Source organism: Halichoerus grypus, chromosome 6 (assembly GCF_964656455.1).
Source record: "Halichoerus grypus chromosome 6, mHalGry1.hap1.1, whole genome shotgun sequence".
Classification (NCBI taxonomy): domain Eukaryota; kingdom Metazoa; phylum Chordata; class Mammalia; order Carnivora; family Phocidae; genus Halichoerus; species Halichoerus grypus.
In genome coordinates, this window is record NC_135717.1 from 21,505,169 (window position 1) to 21,524,554 (window position 19,386).

The 19,386-nt window shown below is 48.2% G+C and overlaps 1 protein-coding gene and 1 non-coding gene across 2 annotated transcripts; one reads left to right on the forward strand and one right to left on the reverse strand.

Moving 5' to 3' along the window:
- The first annotated feature begins 2,178 nt into the window (after window positions 1-2,178).
- Window positions 2,179-12,461, forward strand: NDUFAB1 (NADH:ubiquinone oxidoreductase subunit AB1). The gene is made up of 5 exons (XM_036111169.2): window positions 2,179-2,400; window positions 8,223-8,339; window positions 9,614-9,701; window positions 10,641-10,737; window positions 12,303-12,461. Exons 1-4 carry the CDS (start codon window positions 2,233-2,235, stop codon window positions 10,730-10,732), a joined length of 465 nt encoding a protein of 154 aa, XP_035967062.1. The 5' UTR covers window positions 2,179-2,232; the 3' UTR covers window positions 10,733-10,737; window positions 12,303-12,461.
- Window positions 12,036-12,169, reverse strand: LOC118547610 (small nucleolar RNA SNORA70). The gene has a single exon (XR_004923174.1). It is a non-coding gene; the product is annotated as a small nucleolar RNA SNORA70 (small nucleolar RNA).
- Window positions 12,462-19,386: the final 6,925 nt, after the last annotated feature.

A 19,386-nucleotide genomic window follows, 5' to 3' on the forward strand; every position in this document is an offset into this window, starting at 1 on the left:
TGGTATATTCAGAGTGCTCAAATGATGGGCAGTTAGCACAACACGGGGGAGTTCCAGAAAAGCTCCATGGAGGATGACAACTAGCCTAGTCTTGCAGGGTCAGTAGGTCAGAGCAGAAGCAAAGGATATTCAGGCAGAAAGGACAGTATAGCATGAACTACAAACAATTCACTATTTCAAGAGAATGGATCATGCTGTGGGGAATGGAGTGACGAAGCGGGAAAGGTAGCCAGGGAGCTGGTGACGCCTGTTAACAAACCTGGACTTTATTCTGCACATGTAGGGACTGCTGAAGGGTTTGACTTTCAGTGCTAAGCTCCCACTCTAGCAATACAGTGAACAGTGGATTTCCAGCAGACAAGAGTGGAGGCATGAAGATGACCAGAAAGGCCTCCTCTGCAGCAGGGACTGCAATGAAAGACCTGAACTGGAGAGAGATTTAGGAAGGAAAAGAAATGAGCAGGGCTAAGTGAATGCATGATTTAGGTAGGAGAGGAAGGAATCTTAAATTTCTGGCGTAGTGGGTAATGGTGTCAGCAGCTGAAACAGAACACACAAGGGGGAAGACAGCTCATTCGAATGCTTACGGATCATCTGGTAATCAACAGTTGGATAAAGGACTCTGAGCCCCAGAGACGAGGCCAGGGCTGGATGCAGGTGGGATTGGAAGCCTCTGGAGTGCAACAATTCTGAAAACTTGGGTTTTTAAAGTCAAGCGTGGGTCAAAGACCCTGGGGAACAAAGTATGTCATTTAAATAAAAGGGGATTTATTATTTTTGACCAAAAGAATTCAATGTGACAGAAATACAGATCGGTTGTGGGAAGAGAGGGTTCCAGTTTGGGACTTAGTATGTCGATCAGGCTCTTTTTGCGTGCTCCCTCTGCTGTTAATGCTGCATGGTCACATCACATGTCTGTCCCATGGGTCTGGCCTGGAGTGTGACCAGGAAGGAGCAAGCAGAGGCTGGTGTGTCACTGGTGGCTTAAGCAGAACGAATGGGCCCTGATCCTCGGATTCCAATCAGATCTTTTGGTGCTGGTTTTCTGCAGAAATAGAAGGCTGCCACCCAAAATGGAGCTGGACCATTTATTTACTGACCATTCCCAAAGAGGGGATACAATTATGCTTCCAATTGATTAATAAGCAGGAAAGTGATGGTGATGGAATCAGGATGCTAGAGAAGCCTGGTGTCAACTGTTTGCACTGCCACGGACACTCTGGTGGGCATCACCAGCAGCAGGGTGATTCCTGAGGCTCTGTATTCCCTCCCCCAGATGGATGAAAATCTCAGCTCAGATATCACCTCCTAAAAGAGGACTTCGGGGACGCCCTATCTAAAATAACGCACCTGCTGTACTCCCTCACTATCTGCCTCCCTACTTTACTGTTCTTCATTGTACTTATCACTACTTCCCTGATTTTTTGTCTTAGGGGAGGTGTTTATTTTTATTTGTTTATTCTCTATCTTCCCACTAGAATGTAAACTCTATGAGAATAGACCGCCTGGCTTGCCCACTGCTGTAGCAACTGGCACATAACAACTAGCACATAACAGATACTCAATTTCTTAATGCATGTGTAAATAGAAATAATTTTACAACAGTGGGAGGGTACTATGCAGTCTATTTTATTTTTATTTGCTTATTTTTTAAAGTTTATTTATTTATGTTTTTTTAGTAATCATTACTCCCACCATGGGGCTTGAACTCATTACCCGGAGATCCGAGAGTCGCAGGGTCTTCTGACTGAGCCAGCCAGGCGACCCTTACATAATTTTAATACCTATGGAATAATAGCGGCGTCAAAACTTCTAAACAAATGTATGTCAGAACGCTCAGGGGCGCCTGGGTGGCTCAGTCATTAGGCATCTGCCTTTGGCTCAGGTCATCCCCCTGCTTGTGTTCCCTCTCTCGCTCTGTCTCTCTGTGTTAAATAAATAAATTTTTTAAAAAAAGAACGTTCAGAGAATAAATCCAAACAAGTTCCTTTTTGTGCCAATGATTAGTATTTAGGGAAAGACCGGAGGAACGAGGTTCCAACGCTAGCAGCCTTTTGCCTCTGGCCCTGGATGGCTGGACCGCGCGCCCGGAGGCAGCAGTGCCGCCAGGAGCCGCTAGGGGCCGCTACCGCCAGCAGCGTCCGGCTGCGCCGCTCTGTGCGTCCCCTGCGCCCCTCGGAGAGGAAACTGGGCCGGAGGGCGCGGCGCAGTGCATCCTGGGTCGGCGTAGGCATGGCGTCTCGTGTCCTTTCCGCTTGTGTCCGCCGACTGCCCGCGGCCTTCGCGCCGCTGCCACGGCTTCCCACGTTGGCCGCGGCCCGGCCGCTCAGCATCACCCTGTGCCCCGCGGGGGCCCGGACGAGGCCTGGGGCTCCGCAGCCAGCCTCGGTGCTCGCGCAGGTGACTCGCGGTGACTTTGCTGGGGCTTGGCAGGGGTCAGGGATCGGGGTAGGGGGGAGGGGCCAGGCAGCGGGGCCACGCCAGTCGCGGCTGGGGTGACCGGTAGACATCTGGCTCTCCGCCCATCCCACTCCCTCACGGTGCTTGGTTGACCCCTGCTGGGAGCCCAGATGACCTAGTGCTAACGAGCCGGGGCGCACACCTTCCAATCAAACACCCCTGGGTTCGAATGCTGCCTGCCACTTTCCGAAACTTTGGGCCAGTCTCGTGACCTCGGTACTGTCGGTCTGAACGGCAAAGTTGGGGTACTAGGCTCTACTTCGTGGAGGTGCAACAAGGTTTTGAGAGCACCTAGTTGGGGTGCTTGGTAAACTCTCCGTTAGTCGTGGTGGTAATGACAAATGTTGTGATAGCTTTCTAGGGGAAAACTGATGACAGAGTACAAAAGAGAAGCCACACTGGCCTACAACCTTCTCCAGACCAGTCCGCGTCCAGGATTTCTCCCTAGTCCCTTTTGCCTGTTTACAGGCCTCCTGGAAGTAAAGATAGGAAGAAAGTAGTATCTAGCCTTTCTGTCCGAGGGAACCTTTGTGAGGCAGAAATTTTGGTTAGGGCAGTGATTTTCAACCCTAGTTGCACATTCAAATCACCTGAGCAGCTTAAAAGAGGGGAAAAATCCCTTGCCCAACCCTCCCTCCCCCTTTTGATTTACTTCTCTGAGTGAGGCCCTGGCATGGGTTTTCATTTAAGTTCCCCAGATGATTAAAGGGTTTGGCCAAGATCAAGAACTACTGCCTTAACGTAGAATAGACTCTCAAGGCCAAGTTGAGGAACCTCCCCCCCCAAACCTGTGAACTTAATAGTGGTTTCAGTATTTCAGTATTGACTACATTTAGAATAAAACATAAGGATGCCCAGGTCAAATTAGTCATTGTCTCTAGAGCTGGGGTGTCTGGGTGTCTGTTTTTAGAACTCACCAAGTGATTATTTTATGTGGCTAGGGTTGAGATTTACTGACAATGCAATGGATTAATTCATAGGGCACTAGCCCCATTGCCTGAATCAAAAGGTTAACAGTGTCACCCTGAAGTTAAGAGGGCATTATGTAGAGTTGCCGAGTGTTTTTTTCCTGAGACTGATTTCCACATTAAGCTAAAATGCAAAGTGATTGTCCTTATTCATAGAGCACTGATTCTCAGACTTGATTGTTATAGATCCCTTGGGTTAAAATACAGATTCTGGGAAGGGGCCCAAGAGGCTTCATTTCCAGTGGGCTCCCAGACCTTATTCTAGGTGAAGGGTTTAGAGATACATATAAAAGAAAGACACTAGTTAATATCTCATTGGATGCTGCAGCCTCATGTTAAACGTGCCAGCTCATTCTCTGCTGCTGTGTTCCTGAGGCCGTTCTACACTGTCTTGGTTCGTTCTTTCCCTCTACCTCTCTGCTCCTACCCTTTGGCACTTTGTCTAATCCTTAAATGTTGGTAAGTTCCAAAGATCTCTTACCACGCTCTCTTTCTTGTCTGTGTCTTCACTCTCTTGGTTTCTGCTATTGCCTGTTTCCCAGTTACCCCAAACTTCCACCTCCAGCCCTTGCTCATTTCATTGGGACTATTGCTCACTCCACCCATTCTGTTCCATTAGATTTTTTCTCCTCAGATCCATCCACTTTGCTGACTCCACGGCAACTAGTTCTTCATTTATATTCCAACTCTTTACCCTCCCAAAAGGAGCTAAAGCAGTTCTCCTGGATATAAAAATACGAGACAGTATAAAACAGAAGGTAAGAAAAACAAGGGTAGTGGCCTAGAATGTAACCTGGAAGTCTTGTACTTGACCCAAGCGGGCCCCATATCTGAACTGTCTCAAAGCCAGAGCACAAAGAAGACTTCCGAAGAGTTCTGTGGGGCACGGCACCCAGATGAAGGCAAATCGCTTGTGCAGGGAGTGCTCAGCTGTTTTGTCTTTTTCAGGTGTCTGCAGCCCTGGGCCCTGCCTCTTGAGCCTCAGAGCCTGTGTCCCACCTTAACCTTCAGTCTCCAGCAACATGAAGTCATTTCTTCCCACACAGACCCACTACACTCCCATGCCTCATTTTCTTGGCCTGGCCTTCCCTCCTTGGATGTCCTTGTCCTTCCAGGGCTAACTCCAAATTTGGTATCTCTTTCTTCCTTGCCTGTCAAGGACTGAATGACAGCTCTTGTTCAGGAAGCAGCCTACAAATACGTCTGTCGTGGCTCTTGCCACATTTTTTTTTTTTTTTTAAAGATTTTATTTATTTATTTGAGAGAGACATGAGCGGGGGGAGGGGCAAAGGGAGATGGAGAAGCAGACTCCCTGCTGAGCAGGGAGCCGGCCATGAGGCTCCATCCCAGGACCCTGGGATCATGGCCCGAGGCAAAGGCAGACGCTTAACCCACTGAGCCACCCAGGCACCTCTCTTGCCACATTTTTATTACAACTTAAATAATCTATTTGGCTCGATCTTTTCCATTAGACCATAAGCTTCTCTGAGGGTAGCGGTCACGTTTTATTTATCTTTGTAGTTCCAGCCCACAGCACAGTGCTCGGTACAGGAGGTAGAGCTCAGAGGCTGCGGAGACAGTCCTGTGTAGGAAGACAAGACATAGCCACACGTGAGGACAGGTGTGTGCACAGCACAGAGGAGGGACCTAACCAGCACCCCCGGTGAGCACGGTCTCAAAGGGCAGGGTGTGACAGCATGTGCAGAGGCCAGGAGAGCCCGGCACTCCTACGGTTGACCCTCAGGGTGCCTGTGGAATGGAGAGACCTGAGTTGAGATAAAGACGTAGGCATGTTGTGAAGGGTGCTGAGGAATGTGGATGTTCTGTTTAGGTTGCAGGGAGTGAACATGCAACAAGGTTGGTTGAATAAGTGAGATCTTTCCTCCCAATCAGCCAGGCTGGGTGGCCCAGTAAACATGGATGGTGAGACAGTGGGAAGAGTGGGGGTAGGCTCTCAGGTGTCTGGCCAGAGCGCCAGGTGGCCGACAAGGAATAGAGGTCTACAAGCAGGAGTTTTGGAAGACAGGTACGGAATTTATTTCCAAACTGACACCGAGGATGTCGGCTACCAGGGTGGAGCCGTCCAGGGGCAGCTGGTAGAGCTGGCCTTTAAAGCTGCCTCCTGGGGGCGCTTGGGTGGCTCAGTTGGTTAAGCTTCGGCTCAGGTCATGATCCGGGGGCCCTGGGATCAAGCTCCGCATAGAGCCCCGCTCTGCAGGGAGCCTGCTTCTCCCTCTCCTTGCCCCCGGCTCATGCTCTCTCTCGCTCGCTCGCTCTCAAATAAATAAAATCTTAAAAAAAAAAAAAGAAAAAAAGCTGCCTCCTGAGCTTTAAACTGAGGTTCCTCAGTTTCCCTTAGTCAGAGATGTACCTGAGTGGATACAGATGCGTTTCGATGGAGGAACCAGGCTATTGGTTTCTACTAGTCTAGTGGGTAGTCATTCTTCTCCTGCACAGTGCCTTCTCTGATGGCTGTGGGAAGTGACTTATGTCACATAGAATTGTTAAGTGTAGACCTTGGGGAAAAACACCACCAGAAACATTGTTGACTGTCGGGGACACTGCTGAGCTGCTTGCCTGTTTTCTGTGCCGCCTCTTTTTTTTAAACAGCTGAGATCCAGCAGGAAGGAGGCAGTAAGGCCCTCCCCAGAGGCCACGCTGGGAGGCCTGGGGCGGGATACCTTTCTCTGTCTCCTGTTTCCTGTCTGTAAAATGGGACTGATGTCAGAACTAAAGGAGGTGATGGTTTGTAAAGTGCCCAGTGCAGCGCCATAGTCTGACTGATGATAAGTGCGTAGAGAGACCAGGAGGAGAGGCTTGAGAGGGAAGGAGTGGGATCAAGTACCTTGGGGCCACACTACCGCCAGAGTCTCGGAGCCCGATCCTCCTAGACAGCCCTCAGCAGCACTCACCGTGGATGTGCCTGGCCGTGTTCGGAGTCCTTCACATTCCCTCAGTGACGCCTCACAGCGGTGCTGTGAGCTTTGTCCTGTTGCTTATCCCCATTTTACAAATATGGAAACTGTGACACTGGAGGGTTAAGTAACTTGCCCGAGGCCACACAGCTAGTAAGAAAGCTAGTGCCAGGGCACAGATGTAGGCGGTCTTATTCCAGAGTCGGAGCTGTCACCCACTAGACCTGCCTGCCCCGTGCTGAGCCCACTGGAGCCCCCCACTTTGGACTGGCCTGTGCTCTCCACGTGGAGACCCCTTTAATTTCTCCGAGTGGTGCCCACTGGCCCACGTTTGGGCACCTGCTGGTGTGGCTGGGGACGGTGCTGACCCCTAGTGGGCCACTTGGGTAGTTGTGTCCCGTGTGCCATCCCCAGCCTCATCCTTCCTCGTGGGCTCTGCAGCGAAGGTCCCGTTTTCTCTTTCTCCTCAGCAGTAATCCCCCCTCATACCACTTCTTGATGTGCACACAGACAAGGCCTCTGTTAGATCCTTCCCGCTCAAACTTCTTTCCTGTCATCACCACTTAACTCATTGTTCCTCCCTCTGTCTCTTTGCCTTCTGCTGTTTCATTTTATTTGTGGCTTGGAGACTTCTAGTGATTGTGGATAAGTAGGCCTGGAGATGTTCCCGTAGCGGAGGTCTCCGTAACCCATGCTGCAGTCGGAAATGAAAGGACGCTATATACATAGAGACAAGAGAACCAGTGCTCTTCAACTCCGAAAGCACTTAGAAATCCTTTAGAATATCCATAAAGCTCTTCATCTAATCTCTCTATAGCTTGCTGATTAAACCTGATTTCAGTACCTGATTTTTTTTTTTTGAAGGTAAATATTTCTTAAACAGGTGTATACAGGTTTCGTTCATTAGGCAGTGTTTTTTATTATGATTTTCATAGACCTTTGTCAGTCTCAAGGGACCATGCAAACCCACTTTCTAAGGGGAAATGCTGTCAGAACTCCAAATTAACTTAAGAACTCCAGACTTAACATCACCTTTAGAAGGTAAACAGACCAGTTCAGATTGGGGACTTCTGCAGTGAGCAGAACTGTCAGACAGCTGTTTTGTTTCTTCTTGTTCTGTATTGTACCTTCCATGGCATTAAGCCTGCTGAGCTCTAAGTTGGAGTTCCTTCCATATTTGGTGAAAGAATCCAGCCAACACCCTAATACCTAGTTGATTATCAAGTAGGCTAGTATCACAGACATTTGAGATATTACTCCCATCATGGCAAAACTCAGAAAGGCTCATGGTTTGGCTGGTGGCAATAAGACAAGCCTCCCCCGAAGGGAAACAGATTGGACTATGAGGTCTGTCGGGCTCCCTCGTGTGGGGGTTGGTAGCTGGCTCATGCGTCCTGGCTGAGGTCAGGGGCCATATTGGACCTTCCTGTGTGTGCTCCTCCAGGGAGCTGCCTCTTTGTTTACCATGACAGCTCTTCCCGGGTGTGCCATCTTGCCTCAGGTGTGCCGATTAAAGGTGACAGTGGCTAGGCGCTGCAGCAGGTGCCACAAGAAGACACTCGTCTGCAGACCCTGCACGATTTTAGCGGCAGCCTGTCTCCCAGAGCCAGACTAGTGGCCAGAGCCAGAGTGCTGAATGCAGGAGCCGGGGCGGGGGGGGGCGGGGTCCTGGCTCTGAGGGGATGGGAGGCCCATTTTTTATGCTGCTGGACTGCCAGGGCTTCTGAAAATAACCCAGTGTTGTGACTCTGGGTGGCCTAATGGCTACAGTTAGAATCAGAGGAGGTGGTTCTCGGGAAGCACTAAAAGCTCTGCAAAGTGTGTGTAAGCGAGTGTGCATTCGTCTTCGGTTCAACAACTCTCCCTGCCCTTGTTCTAGGTTCCAGTGACACAGTTGTGCCGCCGGTACAGTGACGCGCCCCCTCTGACGTTAGAGGGCATCAGGGACCGTGTTCTTTATGTCTTGAAACTTTATGACAAGATTGACCCAGAGAAGGTAATCGATGTGGCTTAATGTTTTTTCTTTAAATGAGTATTTAATCAGTACAGAATTCAGAGGGTCCAAAAGGATATGGAGTAAAAAGTCTCCCTGACTCCCAGCCACCTGGTTCCCCTTCTTGGAGGCAGCCAGTGGAATCAGCTTCTCGCGTTATCTTTCCAGAGATACTCAATACATATGCAAGGAAGTGTATTCACATAAGTACGTATATTTTATGTACTATGTGACCTTTATCTCCTACCCTTTTATTTATTTTTAAAGATTTATTTGAGAGAGAGTGCGTGTGCACAAGCGGGGTGGCGGGATGGGCAGAGGGAGAGGGAGAAGCCGACTCCCTGCTGAGCAGGGAGGACCCTGGGATCATGACCTGAGCCTAAGGCAGATGCTTAACTGACTGAGCCACTGAGGCGCCCCACTCTCCTTTTTAAAAACACACAAGTGGTAGAATACTGCAAACACTGTTCTGCACCTTGCTTTTTTAACTTAACCACTGGCATTTTTCTCATAGAGGTGCATAAACAAATTCCTTCTGTAATAATTGAATCTGCTCTGTAGGTAGGATAGTAGGGTTTTTATTATTGAGGTCTAATTGACATATAACACTAGTTTTAGGTGTACAACAATGATATTTGTATAATATTGTGAACTGGAAAAAAAGGGGGTGCACCTGGGTGTCTCAGTCGGTTAAGTGTCTGATTCTTGATTTCAGCTCAGGTCATGATCTCAGGGTTGTGAGATCGAGCCCCGTGTCCAGCTCTGCGCTGGGCATGGAGCCTGTATAAGATTCTCTCCCCCACCCCCCCAAAACTGTGAATTGATCATGGTAAGTCTGGTTAACATCCGTCACCACACATCATTATAGAAACTTTTTTCTTATGATGAAGATTTTTAAGGTTACTGTCCTAGCAGCTTCCAAATATGCAGTGTAGCGTTAGTATGGTCACCACGTTGTACATTCCGTCCCCAGGATAGTTTTCCCAAGCAGTGATGAAAGATCTTAATAAAATATATAAAGTGAAATCCATCATTAGCTTTGTGTATATTGTTAATCCTTTCAAAAGAAGCTTGAATAAGTTAACATATAAAGCACACTAAGTATATGCTGGCACAGGTTAAACATAAAATGCTGGTTATCACTCTTCTTATTTAAAATATGGCCTCTTTATATTAAGCATCTTCTATGTAATGATTAAGTGACATTGTACCTCTCTGTTATCTTGAGAAGCAAAAACTGTCACGGACTTTTTGTGTCTGGTGTTCCTTTCTTGCAGCTCTCGGTAAATTCCCACTTTATGAAAGACCTGGGCTTAGACAGTTTGGACCAAGTGGAAATTATCATGGCCATGGAGGACGAATTTGGTAACAGGCTAAGTCTGGGGTCTGCACAGTGTGATTCATGATTTAGGTGGAAGAAATGCTGGGGGTCACAACTGGAATTTGAATCAAATATAGAAATAGAAACAGCACCCCCCCCCCCCATGTGCTTACTGTCAGATGAAGTCAATACTAGGGATGGTGCACTCACTTAGAACACACTTGGCGTGGGGCCAGCAGAGGGCCCAGTGTGGTGCCGAGGGCTGAGTGACCAGAAGCAGCTTGGGGGAGGATGGGATTTGGATGCTCTACGTGGGGCTCCAAGGTGAAGGCAGAATCTCACCTGTGGAGAAGCTGAGCACACCTGAGCACCCTGAATGGCCATGCCCAGAGAAGTAACTAGGTGTGCCCGGGACACACACACACACACACGTACACACACATGCAGAGACCTGGTTTTCTGCCGTGCCTCCCATGCACACTCCCAGGTTATGCTTGTTTCTCAGACACTTGTGCACAGGAGACCTTTTAAGGGTCCATGGCTCAGTTTTTGGGTAAGTTGCCTGAATGAAAGCCAAGGGGCTTCTGTGCTATCCTACAGAGCAGAACATAGTTAAAATTGCTCACAGATTATGCTCACTAGAGGGATGTTATCAGTTAGGGGTAGGATGGGAACATGTTCATGAAAATGTCCTGGAATTAGATGATGGTGATGGTTGCACAACTTGTGAATACACTAAAAACCACTGAATTTTATACTTTAAATGGGTGAATTTTCTATCCTATGAATTACAGCTTTTAAAAAAAGAACCAGTTGTTATACGGATATAACTTGTCTAGAACATAACTGGCCCATAACTTAAATGGGATTCAGGGTTGCTGGAAAATTTTGATGTACGTGTTGGGTGGTAAGGAAGTTTGAGATGCGTTTAATTTTAAAGGATTTGTTTTTCTACACTCATGCATTGTACATTTTACTTTTAGGGTTTGAAATTCCTGATACAGATGCAGAGAAGTTAATGTGTCCACAAGAAATTGTAGATTACATTGCAGATAAGAAGGATGTATATGAATAAATCAGGTAAATAATTTAACTTACAGAATGATGTCCTCCCATAGAATTAACCTCTCTGTAGTTCTTCAATAAAGTAAGACTCGGGAAGAAATGGAAACATTGGAAATGCTTGACAGATTTTCACTGGTTATAAAACATAGGTCCTTTCTGGTTATCTGCCACTCAGAGGGGCTGGCCTTAGTGATAATCTTTATCCTTGAGATGGGCCGTGAACAATTCATTCTTGGACAGGACTTCCTTGATTGTCCTCCTCATAAAAGCAGTCTTGTACAAAACATTGAGCAGGGTAACCCAGAAGCGGAGACCTCTGCCGCCCTCGGTTTCACACCCGAAGTCAGCCCAGCCTGCTATCCTGGAAGCTGAGATGGCCTCTTAATCAGGCAGGAGAGGCCTCCTGGTTAAGAGGCTGGACTCTGGAGTCAGACAGCAGGCTTTATTCTCCACTCTGTCCGGATCTGTAAGTCTGGTGATCTTGGGCAGGCTGCCTAGCCTCTGTGCCTGTTTCCTCAGATGTAAAATGGGGATAATGACAGGGCCTCCTTGAGGCTTTCCTGAAGGTAAAATTCAGTGTATGCAAATTACTTAACAGCACATGGTAAAGCAGCCTGTATATAGACATTAGCTATTGTTTTTCAGGCTCTAGTGTGATCAAGTGGTTGATTTTTTTTTTTTTTTTTTTTTTTTGCTTGCCTTGGGTTTTATTGTGAATAAAAGTATTTACATAGTATTATGAGAATAACTACTACAGATTTTGACTGAACTCATGTAAAGGAAAAAAATCTTTTACTGCTTGTCTCAATTATAAACATACATTTTTAAAAAATATACTCTGGTGGGTATTGAAAAGTTGCTAGCGTGGTAGGTTCTTTTTTTTTTTTTTTTTTGACAGGAAGTAGGTTTTATTGGTGGGCATGAATAGAAAGGGGGCAGTGCCGAGGTTCTCATGAGTGCAGAGCCCTCCATTTGTCCAAAGGGCCACGATTAGGGATGTATTTGACCCCACAGCCATCTGGGATAAGCCACTTTTCAGCCACCATGTCTTCAAATTCATCCGCATTAAACTTAGTAAAGCCCCACTTCTTGGAGATGTGGATCTTCTGGCGGCCAGGGAACTTGAACTTGGCCCTGCGTAGGGCCTCAATCACATGCTCCTTGTTCTGCAGCTTGGTACGGATGGACATGATGACTTGGCCAATGTGGACCCTGGCTACTGTGCCCTGGGGCTTTCCAAAGGCACCCCGCATACCTGTCTGCAGCCTAGATTGGAGATAGCATGAGGTCAGACCTCAATATCCACTGGAAAGGGCTGTCTCCAAGGTCCCTTAGGGCAACCCATACAATCAACAGGCTGCATACACTACCAAGGAGGCTACTGTTTGCAGCCATGGCACACTGGGCCCCCATGGACAAGGAGCACAGTCGGCTTAATTGGCTGCAGAAGTGGTTGATTTTTTTTTTTAATAAACATTGTATTAAGTGTCTGTAACTTTGATTACCCTGGATTGAGCACCTCAAGTCATTGAAAGTCAGTGCACCAAAAAGAAACACTGAACTAACTTTGTCTTTGCCAGACCCCCTTTTTTCACTGAGAGAGGAGTCGGAAGATGCTGGCGAGTGTCTGGAAGTGAGAACGCGTTTTGGCATTATTGCTGCCTTTGACAGAGTAATTCTGTTTAGACTTGTATTTAAACTGTCTGTTTTTTCCTTTGAAAATAAATCTATAAAGCCAACATTGTTCTCAGTCTTCAGTTTTTCAGTGCCTGTAAAGTGCTTATGTTGACTTTACTTAATATTTTATTAAGTAGGCTCCTGCTGGGTGTGAAGCCCAGTGCAGGACTTGAACTCATGATCCTGAGATCAAGACCTGAGCCAAGATCAAGAGTCAGATGCTTGGGGCGCCTGAGTGGCTCAGTCGTTAAGCGTCTGCCTTCGGCTCAGGTCACTAACCCAGGGTCTTGGGATCGAGCCCTACATCGGGCTCCCCGCTCCGCGGGAAGCCTGCTACTCCCTCTCCCACTCCCCCTGCTTGTGTTCCCTCTCTCGTTGTCTCTCTGTCAAATAAATAAATAAAATCTTTAAAAAAAAAGAGTCAGATGCTTAACTGACTGAGCCACCCAGGCACCCCGAGTCTTAACTTTGCTTAATATTTTTAAAGATTTGTCTGGTGAGTCATTGGTATTCATGCATATAAAAAATGACTTGTCTAGCAGTGTATCTGAAATAAGTTCCTCTCCCATTGCCTTCAGTGTAAGGAATGAGTATTAGTGAAAAAAGGACTTTTTGCCTGAAAAATGTTTTTTATCTTATCAGATGTATTAGCTGACACCAGCATATATGACTGATTTTTCCTCCCTGTCCTATGGATCTCTTTCCAAATTAATAGAATTTAGTACTTTTGGAGGATAGAAAGCTCTCTTTGCTCCTGGAAGGTCACTTTGACACGATCCCTTTGTCCTACATCGGTAAGTAGCAGCGCTGCTGCTTTTATTCTTAGCACCGTGTGAGGTCGTGTGTGAGGGCTGCTCCCGATGAGACTTCGTTCGAGACCTGTCAAATAGTTGCTCTACTTTTACCGAAACTTCTGGTTTGTAGGAGGGAAGGAGTCCAGGGCTTATGGTACATAGGAAGTAGTGACACAGAAGCGCAGGGACTGTGAGGGGCCCTCAGCTGGCAGAGACTCCCGGGGCTGCGGGGGGAGGCGGTGGAAGGGCTTGACTGCTTCCGCCGGGCCTGGGGTCCCTCCCGGGGCCACCCAGCGCTGCCAGTTCCTGCTGTGTCGCTCCAGGCACAGGAGACAGACATGCCTCCTTTTCCAGCAACAGGAAGCACCTTATATAGATGTTTTAATACTTTACGAGTTCTTGGAAGATGCCAGATTGGCGCGTAAGGAGCACCCTTACTCTCGGACAGCAGCATCTAATCCGCAAATAGCCTGAGTGCCTCCTGGGCACTGGAGAGCCGCGAGGGGACAAAACAGGCCTTGGCTCCTTACATGGGGATGGACCACAGTTTAACATCTGCGGTCAACTGGTCTTCTGGTGCTACAACCCCTTGGCAGCTGCACATTTTGCCAAAAAATGCCCCCGTGGTGGTTTCCGCTGAAGGTCCCACAGCTCAGCGGTGCTTGCGCTGAACTGACCACTTGGCTGCCGTCTTAACCACACACCTGCAGAGGGACCCGTTCACATCCTGCAGCTGTGGGAAGTCTCAAAGGAGCCAGAGTAAGGGAAAAAGTCACTGAGTACGCACAGATAATTGGCTGGTGATGCTACTTTAGGACCTGGATGTTAAGCAACTGCAAAGATCTTTCTACTCTAAGAACTTGCTGGAAAAACCTTTGACAGACTCGTGTGCCACCACAGGTAGGCCGTGAACTGGCCCAATGTAGCATTCCAAAGGGTGTGTGAATTAAAACAGAATGAGATTGTGTGCATTTTTTATTTTTTGGTATGATTTTATTTGAGAGCAAGCACAAATGGGAGAGGGAGAAGCAGACTCTGCACTGAGCGCAGGACCCAACATAGGGCTCGATCCCAGGACCCTGGGATCATGACCTGAGCCGAAGGCAGATGCTAAACTGACTGAGCCACCCAGGCGCTCCTGTGCATTTGGTTTAATGGGCTCCTACAAATGCCTCTGAGGATCTGTGGTTGGCCGTTTCCTTGGTGCCACGGTGGCCATGAGGCCAGTCATGACCGGCTTCCTGTCCCGTCTCCAGTTTTGCCACATCACTCTTGGCTCTTCTGTGTCCCCTCAACAGCAAGCGCACTCATTCACTCCGTGAAACCATTCCACGCCCACCATGGACCGGGCACACCACCAGGCAGGGCCTGAGCACACGTCCCCGCTGAGAGCTCACCATGTGTAAGGGAGACTTAAAATCCGGGTGATGCATCCTACTCAGCTTCAGCAGGAATGCAACAAGCACCGCTGCTCCCGATCTGATGGGCCGAGACGGACGTCACCTCCAGGTTTGGCTGGAATCATTTAACCTGAATCTGATCATGAGGAAATGAATCCAGAAGGTGGGACTTTAAAAACATCTGTGCCATGGGGAAAAAAGGACAGGGCAACTATTCTAAATTAAAAGGGACCAGAGATATGTCAACTTCATGGTATGTGAAAGGACTGGGGGAAAAGAATGTTTTGAGAACTGGACTGTATGTAGGTGATATAAGTTGGATTTCTCAGGTCTAATGACAGCATTATGGAGCAGACCTTATTCTCGGGATAGAGACACCCTGACATTTTGGAGTAAAGCATCAAGATGTCTCCAGCTAACTTAACTTTCAGATGGTTCAGCAAAAGAGAAAAGAACAGTGAAAACAGCACAATGTTAACAGCTGGCAGCCAGGTGACAGGCATGTGCGTGCATATGTCTCTTCACTGAACTGTTCCGTTTGGTTTGAAAGCTGTCAGACTAAAAAGGGATAAACTTCATGGTACATGTGACAAAGAGTATACTGATGGCATATAGGTGGGTAGCCAGCCATATGAGATTTTACACAGTGATGTGGAAAGATGAGTGTTTTAAATAAAAACATTATAAATAGCATGATCCCATTTCTATAAAACACACACCAAATGTTAGTAATGAATGCCATGATATGGTAGAAATACACTGGCTTATTTTTGTTAATCAGTACTCTTAAATAACGGGGCACCTGGGTGGCTCAGTTGGTTAAGCAGCTGACCTTTGATTTTGGCTCAGGTCATGATCTCAGGGTCCTGGGATCAAGCCCCAGGTGGGGTTCTATGCTCAGCAGGGAGTATGCTTGACATTCTCTCTCTTCTCCCTCTGCCCTTCCCCACTGAACTCTCTAAAATAAATCAATCTTCAAAAAAAATTATACAGGGGCACCTGGGTGGCTCAGCCGGTTAAGCGTCTGCCTTCGGCTCAGGTCATGATCCCGAGGTCCTGGGATCGAGCCCCACATTGGGCTCCCTGCTCAGCAGGAAGCCTGCTTCTCCCTCTCCTGCTCCCCCTTGCTTGTGCGCACACGCTCTTGGTGCGTGCTCTAATAAAATCTTAAAAAAAAATAAAAGTACGTGAAAACTGGGGCGCCTGGGTGGCTCAGTCGTTAAGCGTCTGCCTTCAGCTCAGGTCATGATCCCGGGGTCCTGGGATCGAGCCCCGCATCGGGCTCCCTGCTCCGCGGGAAGCCTGCTTCTCCCTCCCCCACTCCCCCTGCTTGTGTTCCCTCTGTCGCTGTGTCTCTCTCTGTCAAATAAATAAATAAAATCTTTAAAAAAAAAAAAAGTACGTGAAAACTGAGCAGAGGCGCTGATGTGTGGGAGAGCCACCGGCAGGCAGGGAGGCCTGAGCAGAGTCCTAAGGTTCTGTACGAGCTAGCCAGGCAGGCAGGAGAGCAGCGTACACCAAGACAGGAGGTGGGTCGTCAGTTCGCTCCGTCGGCACTGCTACAGCATGAACTCATGGGCAGAGTCGCCTGTGACTCCCTACTGTGGCTGGGATCCGGTCACAAAGGAGGGCTTCAGTTTGATTAAAGAACGTGTCAGCAGCAGGTGCCGACAGGACCTTCTGCAGGGGAGACAGATATACTCGGCCTCAGACGCTGGGAGCTGTGCGAAGAGTGGGCTGAGGGCATGGAAACGCCCATGAGAAAAACGCGGATTTGGGGGGTTGGGATGACAAGGGATGGACTGGAAAGATATTCTGGGAATAAAAATGGCAGCACTTGGTCAGATGAAAAAGGCAGCGAGCCTAGGATCTCACGTGTATGGCTTGGGTGCTGCCCGAGTTGCTGTCTGAAATAGGGAATGGAGGAGGATCAGATTGAAGGGCGAGAGAATTTCAGGGGGACTGTGTTGGATTTGTTTGCGGGATACCCAAGCAAGTGACGGATAACCAGCAAGAGCTCAAGAAAAACTCCGGACTGGAGCCACGGGGCTGGAGTCCGAGTGTTCGCCAGGCGCTTCCCCGGGGCTGGTTCCCTCCAGCTGCAAAGTCCCCATTGAGTTAAGCTCTCAGCCTTAAGGGCTTGAAGTGAGAATGACTGACCCTCAGTTCCTGGGACGGATCCTTACATGTATGAATTTTACCTCCTTCAAGGATGGATCAGAGCTGACAACTGAGAGGATTACCTACCACTTAAATTTTTTTTTGCAAGTACACGTATTACTGTTTTCATTTTTAACATGGTAGCCAATTAATAAACAAATGTAAGGGTTCAAAGTTTAAAAATAGGACTTACAAGTTAGTGCCCTTAACACACCTATAGCTAAACCAGGGAAAGAAGAAATCTACAAAAGAAAAAGCCGAGTTCTCTCCTTGGTTCTCAACCATAAGGTGCTATCTAGAGCACAGACTAGCTACAGGCGAAACCGAAACCGGGTTCTGAATGGTGGCCTCTGGCAGGCACACAACCTGGCTCAGCCACGTAGCTTCTCTGTGCCCGTTTCCTTTAATAGGTAGAGCGCGGGTGACCAGGGATGTGGCAAAGGGCTGGCGACAACGCATGTGCATCATCTGACCCAGCGCCTGGCACATGGTTAAGACTCGATGAAGGAGCTGATGTCACAGGACCTGAAGGCAGCATGTGCAAGTCCCTTACCAAGTAGCACTGGCTTGGCATGTGGCAAGAGGTTGAAAGCCTGCTAGGTGGTCTGCCAAAGCTGCTCTGTTTTCTAGTTTGGAGTGTCTGAAAGCCCCAGACTCAACAATGAATGGAGGTCAATTAGGACATGCTTTAGATGCTAAGGTTACCATGTGTGTGTGTTTGCGGAGGGCAGGGGCAACAAGCCAATTAAGAGCTCTAGGTGGCAAAGCAGAGTTGGGAGTTAGCGGGTCAGGCGCCTGACAACCTGACTCGAGCGCCTGCACCGGGCTAGGTCTGAGACTCTGGATTTTCCGGTTACACGAGCCAAATCACTTTGCCTACGTCATGTGAATCAAGATTGTCACCAAAAACCAAGAGTTCGGAGTCCTGGAGCCCTGGAGTCTGCAAGTCCTAGACTTAGATGTGGGAGGGAAGCCAGAGTGATCAGCGGATGAGAGGATTCTGCCCCATGAGGTGCTAGTTCCCTGACTATGGCTCCTCTAGAACCACGGCTCGGACCAACCATGACAAACTCACGACATAAAAAAGAGCAAGACAGGACAGAACGGAAGAAGAGATCTGGGGGTCACAGTGTAAATTAAGATGAAAGAAATATACGGGGGAAATTACTTTCAGGTGAGAGAGAAAAACCAAGATTAGCGGCAGAAAAGCTAAAATGGTATTGAAAAAAAACCACAAGATTGGGATAACAATTTAAAAACGGAAGCCTGGTGGGCTCAGCTGGTTAGGTGCCTAACTCTTGATTTTGGCTCAGGTCATGATCTCAGGGTTCTAGGATCAAGCCCCATATTGGGCTCCACACTCAGCAGGGAGTCTGCTTAAGAATCTCCCTCTCCCCCCAGCTCATCCTCCCTCTCTCTCGCAAATCAATCAATCAATCTTTAAAAACGTAAGGACTATGAGTTGGGAAACACTAGCTCTAGAAGATACTTTGGTGTGTCTATCAGGTATTACTGAATCGACAGGAGTTTTCCCGGGCGAGACAACGCTGTTGTGGTAAGGTCTGACAGTGTCATTCTGAGAGGAGTGCTCAATGCCACGACCTCTGCGTGTCTGTCAAACGTTCCAGTAAAATAAAGTGCACGTGTGTCTGGGGAAGCAAGCAAGCAATGTGTGGTTAGTATTTTAACAACTGGTGAAAGCCAGGTGAAAAGTAAGAGGTGGTCACTATAGCATATTCAACTTTCTGTAGGTTTGAAAATGTCCAAAGCAAAACAACAACAAAAAAAGGGAAAACAGCAAGAAATTAAAATTAGATAAGGGGGAGAGGGGTAAAACAGAAGCAAGAAACTTGAGAATTTCGGAGTTATAAAATGGGGTGAACAGTAGGAAAGGTTCTATCAGGAGAGTAAGGCTAACAAGGCTTCAGATCAAAATTAGCCTTGGTAAACTAGGGAAAGCCAGAGGGGCTAATCCTGGCTCAAACGGGCCACGTAGTGTGGCAGAGAGCTCGTGCGTGGGAAGCGTGTAATGCTCCGGTAGCATGGATGGGCTGACCAGAGCACCTCTTGAGCAAGAGTAGGAAGAAGTCCATTGCCTCTTGCCCTGTCTAATTCGTGGGGTGCCTACCACAGAAAGGGTTCTGTCAGTTACTACCGTTGACAGAACGTCACACACCTCCCCAGAAGGTACGGTAAGGGATTTAGGCTGGCGTTTATCTCATTCTCCATCTGAGGGGCCGATCATCCTGTTAGTTTGAAGGGGCCTGAGAGAACTCTTCAAAACTGGGATAAGATCCAGCAGCACCCTCTGCACAGACAGAAGATTCTCCAGGTGGCCATCAACCAGCGTACAGCACATGGCACAGTCCAGCCCTCTCCCCCACAGAGCAGATCCTTAAGGACCTGACAGCGTTGCTTTGGGACTGAGATACTGGGAAGATGGGGGGAGGGGCAAGGAGACCAGAACCTTCAGGAACATTTACAAAGTGGGCAGAGAAGAAGAGAGGGCCCCGCGGGTGGTACTGGGTCAAAACCAGTTGTGACAAACTATAATGACTCCTCATGCCAAGGACTGTTTTTGTCCTGTTTTGGGAAATAGATCTCCCCCCTGCCCCCCGCCCCGGTCTTCGCAG